The sequence below is a fragment of the Brachycentrus maculatus genome, unplaced genomic scaffold (assembly GCF_059751285.1).
Source record: "Brachycentrus maculatus isolate JH-2025_06_01 unplaced genomic scaffold, ASM5975128v1 h1tg000306l, whole genome shotgun sequence".
NCBI lineage: Eukaryota > Metazoa > Arthropoda > Insecta > Trichoptera > Brachycentridae > Brachycentrus > Brachycentrus maculatus.
In genome coordinates this window covers 365446-386395 of record NW_028281056.1, presented here as the reverse complement: position 1 = coordinate 386395, position 20950 = coordinate 365446, and the positions used below count along the sequence as shown (strand labels likewise).

The 20950-nt window shown below is 31.2% G+C and overlaps 1 protein-coding gene across 10 annotated transcripts in view; it reads right to left on the bottom strand.

Moving 5' to 3' along the window:
• Positions 1–2490: 2490 nt before the first annotated feature.
• The window catches only part of Nhe2 (Na[+]/H[+] hydrogen exchanger 2), a 182686-nt gene continuing 164226 nt past the window's right edge, over positions 2491–20950 (bottom strand). For 5 of the 10 annotated variants that reach the window (XM_088267800.1, XM_088267802.1, XM_088267803.1 and 2 more), the window contains 6 exons: positions 17814–17921; positions 13703–13906; positions 9968–10024; positions 8801–8974; positions 5411–5723; positions 2491–4273 (listed from right to left, as the gene is read on the bottom strand). In XM_088267800.1, the coding sequence (XP_088123926.1) occupies positions 4084–4273; positions 5411–5723; positions 8801–8974; positions 9968–10024; positions 13703–13906; positions 17814–17921 (1046 nt within the window). In that variant the 3' untranslated portion in view covers positions 2491–4083. The remainder of the gene's footprint in view (positions 4274–5410; positions 5724–8800; positions 8975–9967; positions 10025–13702; positions 13907–17813; positions 17922–20950) is intronic. The other 5 variants (XM_088267806.1, XM_088267807.1, XM_088267808.1 and 2 more) reach the window with 3 other exon arrangements.

Sequence of the window (20950 nt, the reverse complement as noted above, 5' to 3'; positions counted from 1 at the left end):
TTAATAATACTAAATATTTCTTCAAAAAAGTAATACTAATTGCATTAAGCTAGAAAATATAGCATAGAAAAATAAAATTATAGTACATTATTTGAGGGAATGTTATTTTCCTCCATTGCAGAAAACAATCAATATTGTTTTCTTTAATACAAAAATTAAAGGGGTAAGCAATAGATTAATACCTTTTTGTAGACTGATAGATAATTAAAATGGTTAATTTGGTATTGTGATACATCAAATTCTGCATAATTATTATAAAATACTATTTCAATTTATTTGATGTATGACCTTTTTATTGTGGATGCTAGAAAGGTGCAAAATGTTGCATTCCCCTTTATAGATTTTTTTTCTTTTATGAAAAATAAATATGTATAGTGAATATAACATTCTTACAACAAATTTTCTAGTATGCATTTAACTTTCATTTCACACAAGAAAGTTCGTTTACAAATTATCATTTAGTATTTATTTTCATATAAGGCAATTGAAAATAATTTAATATACAAGTAATAACTACATGTAATAACATTAGCTTTGATTACATTCTTAAATATAAGAATTATAATTATGTGAATAAATGACGTGAAGAATGATAAACTGTTGTTCAAAACTTTGTTGTTAATCCAGATATAAAGTATATATAAATTGTTTATCACAAACGTAAAATGGCTTTGTTTTTTAATGTTTAAAAGATGGTGAGATAAATAATCAATAATGCGTTTTTATTTCAACATTAAAACTCAGTAGCATTACGTTTAGTAATTTTAACAAAGATTTTTAAATTGATGTTTTACTTTGACTTGCATTATTATAAATAAGTTAGCAAGTGAGTAGCTTGTACTATTGTCAATTTTAAAATGAAATATACTCTTTTCTTATAATTTACAGTTTGATTGGGGCTTTTTGGAGTAAAATCAACTTTTAAAACGATGCCCTCAGAAGGAATGGTAATCAAAAGTAAAAATCATTTACGAATCTCGAACAATTGAACTACCCTAAGATTTCTGCAAGTATGCCTAATTATTAAGAATTCAGAATATTTGTGCAAAATCAATTATTTTCCTATAAAGACTTTCATTAATATTCAACTAGCCTACGATACAAAATATTCCTTTGGATTTACAGTAATAGTAACAATCCACAAAGATTTTCGATGTCGTTCTACTCACTCTAATGTCCTTACTTTAAAAGGCTATATGAGACATTCGAAATATTATGTAATTTAACAACGGTTACTTCATACAAAGAATATTATCGATACATTATCAAGCTATCTAAAACAAATTCTAATACTTTTAAAACATTATACAGTTACATTTGCGTTAAAATATTTAATTGACACATTACAGAAGTAAAATAAAATGTTGATAATGAATAAATTAACTAAAGGCAATTTCACTGTGTACGAACATTAAATTCAAAATATGAATATCATTCTATTACTGGTAAAAAATCTTGTTTGGCAATAGAAACCAGGTAGTGATACCAAATATTGTGTTATTGCACTGTGTTGTGAGTAAAAATACCGTTTGTGAGTAAGTGAATTTCTCCATATGGTTATATTTCATTATAAACTTTTAGTAGAGTATGCATCAACCTAAATCCATGCATCTAAACAAAATTAGTCTGACATGAGTTTGGGATTATAATTTAAGTCCAAATTTATTATTATTTTTTATTTTTAATGACATCTGTGGATATTTTTGGATAGCTTCTTCAAGATTCAGTAACAAGCAGATAACAGTTGGCTAATACTAGACTGGCCTTCAGCATCAAGGTTAAATAAGTCTTCAGGTCTCTGATGACTACAAAGTATGTGCACACATGACTTCACAAATGCATATGGTTGATCAGCCATTCATAATTCTAAACAGGCTACCATGGAAAACACATAGCGTGAAAATGCTTTAGAAGTTTAGATGCTTTAGATATTGGATGACAAATAATTTACAGATACGGACTACACAATTTTAGTTAAAAATATAATTGCTTATAGAAAACCGAAGATTACAAAAACAGTTTTATTCAAAGGTTGAATTGGGAAATACGTAAGTGTATTTTTTTACCAGTAAAAGACAAATTGATGATGAATTAAAGAGTTTATAATTTTAACATAAAAATGACACATCTAAAAGTGTAAGGGTAAACATTTTAAAATAAATTTTTAACTATTATTTTATAAATATGTTTTTTTAAACTGTTGACCTACATACATATCATTATGTATCTACATACTTATGTGAGACCAGTACAAAAATACACAGGACGGCTGAAAATTGCCAAAAACAAAAAGCACATAGTGTTATTGTTTATGTTTTCTTTTATCGGCCACATTATTTGTTGGGACAGCATTCCTAATATTGTAAAACTAGATATAGTTTTATTCTTATATACTAAGTATATGCAACTAAATCCTGCTGTAGGAATTCTGCTACATTTTGGTGGTAAATAGCGTATAAACGTGGATACTATTGAAAATCAAAACATAAGTGGTTGTTATAATTTCTAAAATGATTTAATATGCTAAAAAATTATAGAGCGTGACTTAAAAATATTGATAACAGCATATATCTAGAGTGTAAGTACATTTAAATACGAGTAAATAATTAAGTAATATTGAAATAATACACATTGTCTTAAGTAACAAAATATAAGTAAAATGGAAATATGTAATATAAAAATAACCATTTTCATAAAGCCATAAAAAATGTTTGATCCGAACCCAAAAACATTGAATTATTTTAATTGGATACAGAAATTGAATAACCATTTTTTTCCTTAACCTAAAGCCTCAATTGAGGAAAATTTTGGTATACAATCACACAGTGAGGCAAATTATTCCATTAAGTACCATTTTCTAACTGCACTTTGAATTTTAAATAATAAAAAATGTTTTTACTAAATAGCCCACGGTGTTATTACAGCTGTTGAGCCATACAAATGTGTCGAGTTAATGTGGAGCAATATACTTGACGTGGTATAATGTTTTATCAGTATTCTTAAACTAAATAATTTATATTAAATTGGTTAAAGCAAATTTTAATTGGATTACTTTCTGTAAAGGCAATTCATTAAGCAAGGAATCATTTTGCTTTCGTCCAACCGACCAATCAACATTAATCTAATTGATTACTACCTAACTAAGTATTTTCACTTTTCCCTTTGTTTAAGGAAATGTTTGATTTGTTTACGTAGACTCAGAAAAAGTAAAAATACTTTACAACAGCACCAGTCGAGGAAGTTCTAGTCAGACCATCATTACTTGTTTAAATGGGTGACTTTCGAGTTACATTGAATCGTATTAGAGTAATTAGATATTTCCTTCTTATCTTAACTCTGAAATTATTACAGATCGTTACAGTGGAGACAATATGTATCTACTAATTACTTATTAGCTGAATAATCAACTCGAAACGTTAGAAACTATAGTATGTAGCACTTTCAACCATATATCATGGTATGTACCAATTCAGATATTTTCTTGATCAGTAAATAGCTGAAGTGTGAAGTAATTCACACGTTAGGTACCAAAAGAAATTCAGAAAGGAACATATTTAATATCCTATTATCATAGTCCAAGTGACCAAAAGTTTCTGCATTAAAAGTTTATCTACAGACAGGAAAAAAAACAACAATGCGTGAAATCCTCAATTAACAAATTTATACTCAAGGGTACATATTAGGAGTATACTAGTTACACAAATTAAATTAATAAATTTAAATACTATAAAAAGCAGATTTTTTCACTTTGCTGTTACAAAAATATAAGTTAAATTTTTTCAAAGACTTCAGTTTATTTGTGATTATTAATCACTTTTTTGTTCTCTTATTATTCAATTGATTATTAATTTTAATCAATAATTCACAAACACAATGTTTCTAAATTGCTCTCACATGGTTTGTTGGAATTTCATTTAGATTTTTATTGAAAGAGAGACATTGAAAATGCCCCAAAAATTTCAAGAATTACAGTAACAAGTACACATCTAATTATGTAATTTTAAGGATGGATTCGCTGAACTGAGTTCTTCCCATTCCAAATCGGGATGTTAACTAAATTAATGATTCCCTTGCAGACCGACATCAATCTTTGTCATCGTCATCGGAAGAACTTGAAGAACTGGACAAGAGAGATGTTCCGATGGTTTGTTGCCTGCGAATTTGGGTTTTTGGAGTGCATTTTGACAGCGGCGCTCTTCTTATATTCATTCTCTCACTTTCTGGCAGTGACTGGCTGCACTTTTCTTCCATTATTGGGTCCCTAGAAAGTCCTCTGCAAAGAGACATTGAAAATATATTAACACGACCGCACAGTTGAAAAATGTGTGACAATTAACTACACATGTACCCAACGAATAGAATGACAGTGGATGAATAAGAAAGAAGTTTAATAGGATTACAAATACCTAGTATAAATGCAAAACATCAAAAGAGGATATGAAATACTGTTGTGATGCTACTATAAAAGGTTATCTTTCTACGGAAGGGTTTGCTAACTATTTTCAAAGGAAAACACATATAACAATCTCCAATGCAAGGGGGTTCTTCATATCTATACATTTATGAACACAATTTAATATACAATAAAATACATACACACTATCATGAAATTTATTATCACCACTGATTTTTTTAAGATTACATAAATTTACTGATAACTGAGTGCTTTTGCCTAAAAAGAGAATTGTCAAAGATGCTCGTAATAGATGAACAGACACATTAGGTTCTTCAGTTATCTAAGATGGCTGCCGCTGTAAACCTAAACTTAACGACATCTTCGATCTCGCATATTTCCCTGATCCTGGCATTTCTTATTCTATATTATCTCGAAGACTCTTGCCTGATATGCTTCTTAGAGTCTTCATTTCTGACTCTCTAAGCGCGTTTTTTGTGCCAACGGTGTCTGCTCTACTTTCGATCCCATACGTCATGACAAGTCGGACACAAGTTTTGTAAATCTTGATTTTGATGCCGATCTCAGGAATTTTCCAAATAGAATTTTTCAGGCATCCTAAGATGGCTGCAGCCTTGTTTACTTGCCCCATCACTTCGCATCGCAGATCCGTTTTATCACACAGGTCCACACCCAGGTATTTAAACTTTGTAGTAACTTTAATCATAAAGATTAAACGATTACTGATACTCACTCAAATGTTTTTGTTATATGTATGACTTAATTTATTATAAATGAATCATTTCTTAACACTGTCCTTATCATTCATCGTTCACTTTGTGTAATACCACTTTAATTAAAGTGGTATTACACAACGTGAATGATGAATGATAAGGAGAGTGTTATATTACCACACCACAAAGTAAAAAATGCTTTTAATATATAAAATATATGAATCATTTCTTGTTCGTTGAGATGAAAGCGCAGGCGGCATCGGCTATGCTATCCACTACTCACCCGGTCAGTTCTAGCATGGACCCCCGCCTGGTCTGCCCCCGGTGGGGCCCCTGCATGATGCTGGCGGGTCGACTGGCCACGCCCAGCGGGTCGGAATGCCCCATCTCCTCCATGAGCACCACCGAGGGGCCCGTCACACTGTAGCTACGCGTGCTGACCAGTGGGGCGCGGTGCGGCGCAGCCTCCCCGTGCAGGCTGCCCTCGGAGCCCGAGGGACCCGCCGCGCCTCCCGCGCCCCCGCCGGCCGAGCTGCAGCTCTCCCGCCGGAACAGACCTATTATTGACTTGGCCTGTTTAGGTTGCGCAATGCCGCCTAATCATGCGCAATCCGAGGGGAAACCAAAAGCAGAAGTGAGAACACGACGGTGCAGTTAATACATGGAGCATGCCGTGCACGCTAGTGTTAGATCAGTCATCTTCAAATTGAACATAGCCATTCCTCACTTAATAAGCTGTAAATCATTGGATTATGGGCATACAGACTTTGTTGGTGTCCCTAAATACACATTAATCTCGTAAGTACATTACGTGGTTCTTTGTTGTTTTTGCTTCTAATGCACACAAATGTAAACTTTACATCATTGGATTATAGGCATACAGCCTTTGTTGGGTGCTTTTATACACAATAAGCTATCTCATAAATACATTACATGATTCTTTGCTGTTTTTGCTTCTTATGCACACAAATGTAATTTTTTATACGAAAGAGTGATTAAATTACTTCTCAAATGTTTTACACTACACTTTACATTGTTCTGTAAATTTAAAAAAAAATGTTGTCTTCGCTTATTACCCCTCAAATTAAAACTGTTGGCAAATTAATAACTTGTACTACAATCCTGAATCTGTTTTGTTCGATATTAACGCAGCTAGACCTAACCCAATCAGAGTTGACTCGAATATGATACTAATATAGGAATCATGCTTGTGAATGAAGTGTTTAAACTTACCACGCCATGCCCTATTTCGATTCTATATAAACATCCAAATAAGAACTTGTTAGATCAACACTGTTTGACAAAATACTTGTATATAACGTTGATAGAAGGGTGTAATTTAAAAACACTCTCCTTATCATCCATTGTTCACTCTGTGTAATACCACTGAGGGTGTAGTTTACACTGAATTTATTACTTTAATATACTATCAATAGGGTCCAAGAAAAATCATCTCAATTAGTGAGTGTTTCTACCAAATTACTCATAATATCTTCTTCTTCATCTTGTTGTAGGCCTTGTGGCCTGTTTTTAAGAGGGATTAGCCTCCTGCAATGTCGATTCCCAGCTATTGACCCATCTCTTTGGCGGTCTGCCCGGAAGTCGTCTACCATGGGGTTGGCCGTATAGAGCGATGTGGGGGAGTCTGGATGGTTCCATTCTCCTCACATGCGCATATCATTGTCTTCTTCGTTGCCTTCCCCACCTAACGACATCTTCGATCTCGCATATTTCCCTGATCCTGGCGTTTCTTATTCTATCTCGAAGACTCTTGCCTGATATGCTTCTTAAAGTCTTCATTTCTGACACTCTAAGGGCGTTTTTTGTGCCAACGGTGTCCACTCTACTTTCGATTCCATACGTCATGATGGGTCAGACACACTCATAATATGCTATAAGTAAATGTAAACAAACTAAGCACACGCGTATGTTAACAAATTAAACACTTGGGTAATAGTGTGTATTAAATTGTTATTCTGAAAAACCAAGTAAACGTTGAATGTAAGCTATGGAGCTGCAATTTTGCATACAAAATGTTACAAACATTCTTGTAGATTCAGCAGTGCATTCCTGACATCACCAACAAAGCCATTTGATCAAGACTAAGGGAAATTGTGTGACACATTTCAAAATATTAAGCCTTGATGGTGGGACGTTGAGAGTTGCCATAGTGTTCAAATAAGATGGTTATTAAGTGAGAAATGGTCGCAATAGCTAAAGGTGCTAAATAATTGTAATTCAGAGTGACAGCTGCTTAATGTGCAACTCACAAAAATTAAAGGCCTAGACAAACAAATATGGTATCTCTACCTCTTACAGGGTGAAGTGTTTTTAATTTAACAATTCAAATACATAGTATGGTGGTTACTACTAATGGACAGTGGGAAAATACAAATAAATAAGTATATTTTGAAGAGAAGAGAAAATAGGGTATGGTTTGATAATTTGAATGATTCTATTTCTACTTTATCATACGACAGTGTAATGATTTTTTAGGTGCAATAGAATTATATCACTGTTATGTCCAATAATATTATATGACAAAATAGCCCTTATAAAAATGTTAAATACCATCAGTTCAAAAGTTACAAACTTTCGTAACATATAATATACACTGAACTCCCAATTTATATGTTTCACATGATACAGTGAAAATAAAAATGTGTAAAAATGTATACTGCAACATTTTTTAAAGTGAACATTTTTTTTCCTTGTATAAAAATCAATTCAGGATATAAAAAAATAAATTCAACATGGGTTATTGTATTTAAATTTTATTTTAAAAATCAAGTCTTTGCCCTAGCTCCTTTCCGCATACCTCTCAGCGCATAGTTCTTAGTAATTAGAATATGTGAGGGATGTAGGAAATTTTAAATTACTGTCACACATGTATGTAAATGAATGTTTTTTGTCTCTTTTTTAGCACTGTGTTATTTAGGAATTGTATAAAAGGGAGTTCAGTGTATTCGCTTCAAAAATATTTAAAATGTTAAAAGATATTTTAAGCCTCTAGGTTTGTTCTCTGATTTTATTTAAAAAAGCGTATATTTTGAATTATACTAAAATAAAGAAATCACATTGATTGAAATAAAGATTATTTTGCGAAAATGTACATATGTTGAAGTGTTTTATTGGAATAACGGATTACAAACCTTAGTTAATAACAATTTATAGAGAAACATTTGGCTTCTCTGTTTTGAAACGTAGTAAGAAAATTTATTATTGAGAAAATAAAATAGTACGCGCTTCTATAGACTTTACCCAGTTAAATCATTATGTGGTAATTATCCACTAAGCATTTTTTTAAAAAAACCTTCGTTAATGATATATTTTTTTAATGCATAAAGAATGAAAGATTTGAATGCTGAGTTTTAAACAAAAAACTGTCTTTAGTTTTTTGAAACACACTTTTTGCTGGTATCTCTCTCTACTGTGCAGGTTTGTTAGGAAACAAAACCTCCCATTAAGAGGTGTGGATAAGAAACCTTCGATGATAATTAATTAAAACATTAATATTGATAAATTAACAGTAATAATAATAAAAAAATAGCGTTAAACTTTGTAAAAAAATATATACATTTACTAACGTTTCGCCCACTCTTGTACGGACTTTCATAGGTTACTTAGGTTTGATGTTTATGATTAAAAGTACTTTTAATAATGTAGTACTTACCGAGGAATGTAGCCGATGGAGAATTGTAAGCCAAGTATTCCTTATTTGATGCCCAGGACGGGAATTCGCTCTGTTTCAATCCGGCAATTCCTTCGTCTTCCCTCTTCCAAGGCAACATGGTTTCCGTTGCAGTCGGGGTACTGACCCTTGTTGGATCGTGAGGTGTATAGCGATCTAAATAAAATACGAAATTTAATCATTCCATTTTACTTGCGATTGAAATTGGAGGGTTAGAATATGTTTGTTTGGTAGCAAAACCAGGTTTCGGAATGGTTTTTGGAACGCTAATCCGGTTCATGAGATTATCGCAAAAACATGTATCTTTTATAAGGCCAGATGTTCTTGTAATATGGCTTTGCAGTCAGACGGTATGCATTCATCGGAATGGAAGACACATAATATATACTAAATATAGATCTATGTTCGGCTACAATTAATCTTAAAAATATTACTAAATACATATATTCTTATTATTTTTTTATGGAAAATAAATTAATGCAAACTCACAAGATAATCAGTAGTATTCTAATTAAAATAACCAAATAAATAAGTGAAATCTAAGGAATTAAACCATCTTTATTTAAATGGCATGAAAAATAAATAATTAGTGATGTATTATTTGTTTGAATCGCAAGTTACCGTCTTGAGACATACCACGCATGTTACTTTTACCGCGGAATTTGACTCCTACTACTACTACCATCAAGCCGTTTCTCTGCAGAGGTAGGCAGAGAGGATAAAATGCCACACTTTTCCGTCCTGACATTCACTCCTAGCTTTCTTCACGTCCATACATCTAGTCATACATGCCCTACAATTAAGTAGACTTTTGCCACCACCTGATTTTAGGTTCTGGTTGATCTGGTCTTTTTTGTCTTTTTTGGCCATCCTCGTTCTGTTCTCCCGTTCACATTTGCCAAATTAACTTTCTTAGTCATTCTCTCGTTATCCATTCAGTTCACATGTCCATAGCATCTTTTGAGCTCCCCGTGTTTTGTATTTTGAGTAGAGACGGGTTTTAACGGCATTGGTGCCAAGTTTATAAAAAATATGTATGCAAGAGAATATTTAAAATCTTTTTGTGAGCAGAGTATGCTAATCCGATATTCCTTCTGAATGCAAATGGTTCATTTTAATAAATATTGATAGAACACATTTCAAACTGACCTTCGGACGCTTTGGATAATCTTCTTTCATCTTCCTCTAAAATATCTTCTTGAGGCACTGCAATGGAGACATTATTATACATACTGAAGAGAAAATTCCTTAATAAAAAATAATAGCAAAACATTTTATAAAAATAACTTTTTATACCATGCGGACTTCGTGCACGTGCAAATGAGATGAAATTTGTGCTATAAAAAATAAACACGATAAGAAGCGAAACATTTCATAATCATATCCAAAGCCAAAATTATAATTATACTGAAAAATACATAAATTATTAAAGTATACAATTAATTATACAGATATTTCATTAAATAATACAGGTACATAGATTATTTATTCCAAATATGTATAAAGACTGATATATTTACAACATAAATAAAAATAAAAACATACATGATTGATCGTTTATAATACGGCATTTAGATGCATTGATTATTTTTGGCTAAGCCTGATTTTGTTTTGGGTTGTTTTGATATGTGTATGTGTATTTTGAATAAAGTATTTCATGTAATTGTGGTTATTTTATTGCTTTATTGATTTTACATTAACTTTGTAGAATAATATGATGATTTAAACATAAAAAATACTTGTATAAGACCACTTTTGAGTTAATTAATATAAACACAACTAGTTTCGACAACAACAGATGTTCTCTTCAACAGGCGAAAATACAAACTATTAACTAATGTTTGTACAAAATACAAACTAATGTATACTAGGTTTGACTATTATGTCTAATAGCGAGACAAAGATAATGTAATACTGAGAATTCTGAAATTTGGAGAAAGCTGAATTTGAGTTAAATTATGAATTTTATACAAAGAACATCATTATGAAAAAAAAAACATATAATATGACACAGCGTTGGCTCAAACCAAATTGTGCCGATTATTGATTTCAAACCTTGTTTTAAAAAAAAATAATATCAAAATTAGCATGCAGACTTCAAAAGATGGCGTATAGTTGCTTTGATTACAATTTTTACATTCAAACGAAAAGCAAAGCGAAACCATAAGAATATTTTATTAAAATCATTTTATTTTTAGTTTTGTATGTATTAATGTAAAACCTTGTTTTAAAATAAGCTGTTTTTTTTTTATCTGTGTGTAATGTGGTTGAATGACAAATGTATTTCACATGTATATAAAGTTTAGATAATATTAATCATGACAGTGAAGAAAGTCTTTAGAAAGATTGGTGTGCGGAAGCCCTAAGTAACAATGAGCATCCTATAATATATAGTATAAAAGCATAGTCGGGAAGAAAAGGTTTCAAGACATTGGCGGATAATTATTATTCTGTGTGTGCAGATATTTTCATGCCCAATATTTATTAATCTATTATATTTTAATGACAATATAATAATTGTCATTAAAAATTTAGGTCTTAAATAAACAAAAAAACTTGAGTGCCTGGTCTTTAATGCATTTACCTGTATTTTTTTGTTGTTGAATAAACTAAATATTTTATTTGATTGTTTTGATATCAATTTGTCAGAAATTCATCCCGACCATTCCACATTCCTGTGTCGATGTGTATATTAAGATTTCTAAAGAAAAAACATATTCAAAATGTCCTTTATCTAGTTAATGCATCAATCAACCGTGGCAAAGTGTTAAGTCTCAAGACTCTATAATTTACATATGAATAAAAAGGTCTAATTTAATTTTAGTAACATTTTACAAAGATGGCATAATTTATTTTAAAAATTATTTATATTTCAGGAACTATCTTTAAATTCAATACTATTTCATAACAGCTTACGATGCATTTTTTAAGTGCAGAATTCACAAATGTAACTTATAAACGAGTTAGCCCACAAATTTAAAACATTTTTAACATGACAAATAAACAGCTCATCAATTTTTTGTTTTCTGAATACAAAAATTGCAGTATATTGATTTCTTTAATATTTATGTGTTATTTCAGTGAGGAACTTTATCTCTAGTGGGATCAAAGAAAAATAAGGAAAACTTGATGAGCCATTTGAAATTGTGTGTCCTTAGAACAATACAATACCATTCCAGTCTGATATAATTATGATGTGCATTCCGTAGAGGCGCTATTGTACATACTGGCAACATATAAAGTATTGTATGAAAAAATGTTAGTAGTTCCTCATTTGCCTATTTGTATAGGTGTATGTTACAGAGTATACTATTTAGGCAAAGATCTCATTTTCTTAAGTACACATACACATTATAACTAGTGAATTCATCCACTGATATCAATTCTTACCACCCCTATTCAGAATTGGCCAAATAAAACCACTAAAACTGATACCCCGAGCCGAAACTGAGGTAACGGTCAATATTAAGTAATTGAAAGAAAATCTCTGCTAATCTATCTTATTGTGCCACTTGACGCTGAAGGTAAGTTTAGTTAAATTATCATGGAAATTTTTACTTTGTTTGCAGCCACTCTAAACAGCTACTTAGTGCTACAGTGGATCCACTATATCAAGTTTTTAAACCAGGATATGTTTTCTTCCCACGCTATGTTTATCTTCCATTTTGCCTTGTAATGCATTGTAATATCTCCTCTCATAAAATGGCCAAAGTACTCTAGCCATGCAAAGCTATGCTTATTTGCAAGTAATAACATATTGGTAGAATGCTAAATTCTAGAAATGAATGTCAATATCATCACTGCATACATATTTGTTGCATATATAGTGCAGATTTTTTGTGCGTTCTGTTCACAAATATGTTGTATTACATATTTATATCAGGTGTCTAACACATGTAGTGAGGAAAGACATTAGTAAATATCACTATGTCTTAAAATTTACTTCGACACGTGTTTTGATGGATTCCGCATCATTTTCAAACACCGTATTTAAAATGGATAGATTTTACCACAAAGGATAGGCATTGCCTGATATGTTTGCTTATCATTTTTATTTCATTTCACTCAATTACATTATTTTCCATTTTTCAATGTTGGGTACAAAAAGTATTGCTCACAACATTTTGAGTGTGTCCAAATACTTGATCACAACTCTGGGTTTTCTCCATTTAGGATTTATTTTTAGATATTTTTTGCCATCTCAACATAGATGATGAAGAATATGGAAGTCTGGGTAAGTGATCACTTTACACACATGTAACATTCACCATTCTACCCATGATTGACAATCACACAATTCAAAAATTTTGTAACTCCTAGATATATCATTATTCTTATGACACAGTACATATGGCTCATGTGAACCTACATACATATATATACTGTGTCATGAGATTAATGATATATCCAGGAGTTTAAAAAAATTGAGCAGTATGGCTGTCAATCATGGTGAATGTTGCACGTGTGTAAAGTTATCACTTAACCAGTCTACGACAGCCCTTTAAATAACGAGACATCCATATTCTTCTTCATCTATGTTAAAATGTCAAAAAGATGGAGAATGTGTTGTATTTTTTACTATAACAAATGCCGATTTTTCGGATTGAACTGAACTGGTATTGTGGTTTGGGCTCGGGATGTCAGACTCGTGTGAGGTCTAATGAACGTCCAAATGACTGTGACTTTGGCCAATGGTATTGTGTTGTTTAGAGTTTAGAGAGCTCGATCGTTGGAATAAGCGACATTTGCGAGTTCTGGCCCTACGAGCCAATAGAACTAGAAAGAGAGGAGAAGGTATGCGCAAAAGAATACATAAGACAATACAACATTGGCAATGTTGGTGTTGCGTACTCCAGATGCAGAGGGATGCAGTCGCGGACATACCGAAGTTGTACGTGGAGCGGTCCCTTCGCCACGGCAGGGACTTCTCGACCGCCGTGGGGAGGATCTCTTCCATAGAGGCCTTGGAATATTGCTTGACCAGGCGCGCTTTCAGCGGGTTAAAGCCCGGCAAGTTGGCAATCTGATTTATCAGCGAGCTGCTGTTCTCTTTGTGCGAGGAGGTCGGGCTGATGTCCTCGATAAAACCTGCTCCGTGAGATCGTGCGGCGGGAGTGACACGAGTCACAACAAAGCAGAACAATTCATACAGTTACCAAATGCATTAGTTCGACAGATTGGAATTCAACGAGCGACATTCTCGACAATTCTAAATCACTTTCAAATATAAATATTTCTGTTGTATCTTAACCTTTTGACTGCTGTTAAATAACGAGTCGTACCGAAAATAGGATATTTATCATACACTCAGAAAGAATATGCAATTAGTCAAAAATGGATTTATTAAGATTCTTTTGTTATCAGAAACCCGAAAAGTCAGAAATATCAGTTAAAAATTTATAATTTTACATATTTAAATATTCTTCTTTTTCAAACCCTTATCTGCAACCGGTGATGATAAAGCACTGCATCATATAAATGCAGTGTCATTTTGATAGATAACACATGAAGGAAAGGTGATCAGTCCTCCGCTTCAGGGACAGATAGTGACACGAAGTAGTCATTAGCAGTCAAAGGGTTAATAAAACATAATATATAATTTATTTAATAAATATAAATGATATTTACAGGTTTTTATTGAAAGAAAGATTTTTGCATGCAGTTATTAATTTTATAATCATAAATTATTGAAACACCCGAGATGTACAAAATGAAGAATTAATAAGAAACCAAAGGTTTTGTGAAGGTCATTTGTGTTACATATTTTTTTTAAACTATGACGTATAAAAATTTCATTGTTTTTAGTGTTTGACGTAGTTAAAAGAAAAGGAAAAATTTATTATTTGTGAATAGAAAAGTGGTTCAAGAACAAGTCCTCAGTTTAATCGACAAATATTTTCTTTAATTGAATGCATTTGGTAACATTAGGTTAGTATTGGAAAAAAATAAAGCTGTTAAATAAAAATAAGTTATTAGTAGGTATTTCAGAAGCAGAAAACTCTTTAGAGAGCTTATGAAGAAACGTGTGAAGAGTTACAGTAGTGAAAGAGGAAAAGTCATCAAAACCATGCGGTATTACAGGAAGTTCACAAGAAAACTGCGCTCAAGAAATATTCTCACAGTGTAAAGTATACATGCCAACATTGAGCCATATGCACCATTGATACTCTGTTTTTTTACCTATGTCATAGTAATATATTGTAAAATTATAAATAAATCATTATAACTTAACATAAGAATACCATAACTAAGTACACAATATAATAAATAAATAAATATATAATCAAAATTGTTATTAATGCCGCAGGTTTTATTCCACGTCGTAATAAAATACCCTTCAGTTGTGGATCTGCTGAATTGATTACAGTTATTGCAAGTTTCTAAAATTGATACAAAATCAATAAATGAGGTGCTTCGGATGATGTGCTTTTAATACAATATTATTTATATATTTATATATATAGTCCTGTACTTCTAAGTGTGAGATTCTTTTAAGCTTGGCTTGCTTTTTGCAAATTTACAAAACATCACACCGATTAAAATTACATTTAAAATTACGTGTTTATGTATGTTTTAAGAAGAAAAAATAAACAAAAAAATATATTTTCTTGAATGTTTTTAACTGATAATTTGTGGCACATTTTATGCAATTTACAATTTCATTAAAATAATATGTTGTTTAAAGAAAAAAATAACCAAAAATATGTTTTCTTTAATGTTTTTTGCTGATGCCATATTTTCGAAACTTTATAAAATAAAACTCATACTTTGTTTTTAACCACTTTTAATCTCAGTACTCTCTTCCTACCGGTTTCGACAAGCACTTTGTCATAATCAGGCGTGAATACGTACTTAACTTAAAACAGAGAAACATTCAAAGTTGAACTGGATAAAGGAGTGGGTAATTAAGTGACGGAGGCGTGGAGTTTTTAATCTGTTTTAAGTTTAGTGCGTATCCATCCCTGACGATGACAAGATGCCTGTCGAAACTGGTTGGAAAAAGGTAGCAAAAATAAAAGTGGTTAATAACAAAGGTTGGGTATTATTTTATAAAGTTGAAAAAAATGTGTATTTGATGGCCTACACCTATATTTTATTGAATACATTTTAGATTATTGGTTTTAGTTGCCAGTTTAAATTGAAAATTGATAGAAAATCTTTTTAATTTCAACCATATGAAAATTCGGTAAGATTTCTGATAATTGTTATGAAAAAGATAATTTCAATCAACCTCCAACAATTCATGAATTATGTTTAAAAAAATATATAACTTGGTTGCAAATCTAACAATCAGTAAGCCAACTTGCTCAAGACTAGAGCAAATCAAAACCTCGTTCAATGCAACATGTAAACAAATCAATGTGAAAAAAACATTACCCACATACTCGTTAGGAGCAAATGAAAACAAATCAATACCAAACTAAAACTCATGACAGTAAAGCCGGGTTTCCACATTCAATGAGTCAGAAAAATATCACATGTGGTGAGGTCAAAACTACCCATCTACTATATCATTGCAAATATGAACATTTACGAAACAAATCTAATCAATCTCGAATAAAATCAAATACTCATACAACCCACATCACTTTTAAAATACTAATTCATAGACTTTTTTAAAATGATTTATTTGGCAGTCACCCAGTGAAAGGATGTTTCTGCCAGTGTCAAGTATTATTTTTATTTACAAACAAAAAAATTATAATAACAATTTATACAATTTATCATTTTAGAAATTATTACCGCAATTCTAGAATTAGGTTCAGAAAGAAGGGTGGATACTTGGGTGGGGAGTTGGATTCCTGCCCGTGTTCAAGCTATTTAGAAAGTTCTCCTTCTCTGTTGTGAGCGGACACTGAAAGAACGTATGGTTTGCATACCCTATATCTTGTCCACATTCGCAATATGGTGATGTAATGCACCTTATCTTATAGAGATGCACAGGCAGTGAGCAGTGCCCAGACCTTAGGTGACATAGACAAAGATAAGTTCCAGTACCATGGTTTGTACCATGGAATGTTGGCGTAATATGCTTCTCGATGCTGATTGGACTCTTCCCAATGTTGTCTAGATTGATCTATGTATACATTTTAATGAGGAGATTAAGCGAAAAACCCAATAAATATGGCGTTTTCAATTAAAATCTATTAAGTTAGCATTGATTAATGAACAAGTATATATTATAGCACTTACTGTTTAAGTGTTTTTTATATTGTTCGGTAAAGCTGTCGATGGCAAAGACTTTTTGTTACTTATAACTCTGTTCTCTGTTTTTATATAAAGGATTTTCAATGACAAATATATTAAATTTAAAACTGAACAAGGTGATAGTGTTTTATGGGTTATGAATGCAATATGCCTTGTTCGCGTTTTAAATTCTATTGCAGTGGCCATCATATATCTGGCATTAAATAAAAGCTCAAATTATATTATAGGTAATGGGGATCAAAGGCGACATTGAAACATGCCACATAACACCCATAAAAACGATATCAGCGTCTAAATTAGACATCTAAATAGAACATATTAAACAATGACTTTAAAAAAATATGGTTTAAGGAAATTATTATCGATCATTTAAAGCTGATCAAGTAAATTAGTGCATGAATTTTGTTGCGTATTGAGTATTTCTAGCTCCTAATATTTAAGATTAAAAACTAAGCTGGATATAAATATGTTTAAACCAAATAAAAGTAGGTAACGAATATAATAAAAATTGGGTAACTGAAATAGTAAGAGTTACTTTCTTTTTTTAGTCTGAACGTTATGTACATTTGACATGGCGATTCAAAATGGATTGCAAAATTACAAGATGCGTGGAAACCAGGCAAAAATAAAAGTAATTAGTAATGATTTCATCTCACTTCTCAAAGATTAATACTCCCTTCAAACTAAAACACATAAATAAATGTTGAATGTTTTAATTTATGTGTGTTGAGAGTCGAATGGTTTGTACAGTGTTGCAAATATTATTATTGTACTAAGGGTAACTTACACGCAGTTTTGGCAGTGAATACGATTCCTCCGTCGTCCTCCGAGCGTCCCGGGGGAGCCGCTTCAGGGTCGTCCGATGCAACTTCCTGGAGAGCTTCATCCATATAATCTGAAGAGTTAGAAAACGCTTTAGGAAGAGGCAAGGATAGTGTTCTAGTCGTGTGTTTTGGTTGGGTATGAAGTGCCCGATGGAGTAGATTAGTGTAAGCGATAAATTAACAGCCTCTATTAATATGAATGTTGGAAATTAGTTAGTATTCTCAAAATATTTCATGCTCTAACTGTGCCGTTAGTTGGTTTAAGGACATCTTCAAGTTCTTAATAGTCAAGTTATAATGTATAATATAACTTTTTTCAATAAAGTAAGCCATCACTAAACGGATTATATCGACGATATTAAACAGTCCTTGACCGTTTTTTAACAGATACAATACTCATATTCACAGAAAAAAATCATTGATTTATTCAGTAGACACTTTATAGTAATACCTATCGTTTTTAAATTTTAATAAATAAATAGATTTGATGTTTTGAATATTGAAAGCATTAACTTTGTGGATCATATTGATATATTATTTCGAGAAATAAAAATACTTTGTGTTCTGATCCACTCACATTTTTATTAACCAACTAGTTTCGGCAACAACCTGTTGCCCTCTTCAGGGTTACATTTAATACTAATGTAACCCTAATGTAATAAATGTAACCCCGAAGAGGGCAACAGGTTGTTGCCGAAACTAGTTGGTTAATAAAAATGTGAGTGGATCAGAACACAAAGTATTTTTATTTCTCAAAATAATAAATAGATTTGAAGATAAAGTGGTATTTACCAGGTAATATTTAAATTAAAAATTATGAACACGATAAGTTAAATAAAATAAACAAATAACAAAAATAGAGTTAGGGCGTTGATGAACAATAACAAAAACAAATGGAGCACATTATTTTTGTGGATAATTAACAAGTTAGAGAATATGAAAACTTTAGTTACATTTCTATTAATCAAGAAAAAACAGGTAAAGCTTATTAAATATGTATTTAACAATATTACCATTAAAATAAGATTTTATAAACAGCGAAGATTTTTGTTTTATTTTGTTCGACATATAAAACAAATACAATATTTTATTTTATTTTGATTTTAATACACAAAACAACGAGTGTAAAAATTTCAATCTGTGCCATATAATTTTACTCATGCAAAAATCTACTGAACCATATTCGTGCATTGATGTGATACACACCCTAGGTAGAAAAAATGTTTTTGAATATTCAGATGAATTTCATAATTGAAGAAAGCTAGTAGATCTATCCTAACCTGAAACTAAAGTATTTTCCAAAAAATACCGACAAATTTCAATAATGAGTTAGATAATAATATATTGGTGGATATTTAAAAAAACATATATTTTTTATTTATTTATCTAAAGTAAGAAATTAATTCTTGTTCTTCGAATACCATTGTTAATATTTCAATAATTGACTTTGTGGTAAAAAATTCTAAGGTAATATTAGTTACGTTAGTGTATAATCACAGACCGAGATTTAAGTCCACCGGTTTTAAAACACTTTTAACGGGTGTTGATCTTTAGACACACTAATAACGCATGTGATTAACAGTTTGTGTGAGTGATACGATTGTCTTCATGAAGAGACGGGTACGTTTCGAAACCGGTATACTAAAATCTCGGTGAGTGATAGCTAATGAGTCTAATTGAAGAAGATAAACATCAGAAAGAAAATATTCGTAATTGCTGGGTTGGCGTGTTATTTGATCAAATATATAGTTTTTTTTACTAGATATGTTGTTGTGTGTTGTAAAAGTGGGTTAATAATGCACTAAAAACATTGAAAGTTTGAAAAGGCTACTCAAACTTCATCGTGCAATATTATCGCGGTGCATTTTTATTTGAATACTTACTTACATAAATAAATAAACACAAAATGACTTTAACATATTTTCGATTCCAATTTTCAATCTCAATTTCATTGAATTAAAGAAAAAAAATACATCACTACGGCTAAATTCATTAAGAGTCTTATTCCATTCGCGTTTATATCACAGAAGAGGTTAAAAACTTTGTATTTTAATCACAAACGGAATTGATCGATTAAAAAAAAACTTTTTATATTTCTACATACATATGAAACACAACAAGAGAATCAATAATTACACTATTTTTCATGATTTGAGACTATTTACATTGATAATTAAATATTATAATAGATATTCCGAAACGTTTAATTTATTAAGTCGAGTCTGGGAAAATACCATTAAACATAAAGGCATCAAGAAGTTTTATCTGAGATTTTTTTAACACATCAAGAAATAATCCCGCGAGTGAAGTTATCGATGAAAAGGGATTCCGACGAAATGATAACGGTTTCATGCATTACACATATGAATTAAATACTGGCCGAAAAAGTGAAAACTGGATCTATTAAATACATATTTTTTTAAATTAACACATTGTAAGTTTAAGGTTAACTGACCTAATCCAAAATTTGAAAAAATTAAGTAATGTATGCACAGAGAATCTTGTAACGCATATATATATATATATATATATATATATATATATATATATATATATATATATATATATATATATATATATATATATATATATATATATATATATATATATATATATATATATATATATATATATATATATATATATATATATTATTAAACCATATCCGCTCCCTAGGTGGAGCATATGGAGTCCACAAACTGTCTCCAGGCTTTTCAGATCCGCGTCCCGAAGTTCTGACGAGAACTGCCGACGAATTGTCAGCAGTGGTCGTCCTGGGCGGCGCGAACCTGATGTGTTGTAAAAGAGGCAAGCTTGATTAAGGCTCTCAGGAGACAAGGCTAAGCCAACTGAATCGCCTTTTCTTGACGACAGTTGCGACCAAGATTTATATATACATACATAATAACAAAAATAATAATAATATTAATAATGATAATAATAATAATATATAAACTACATACTTTTTTCCACAAATATTTTAGTTGACCGGTTGAGTGATCGGGTTTCATCATTACTGACATCATCAGACTGGTTAACATCAGATGTTGGTCAAATAAAATACATGTGGATAAAACCATGTAGTTTTTATTTTATTATA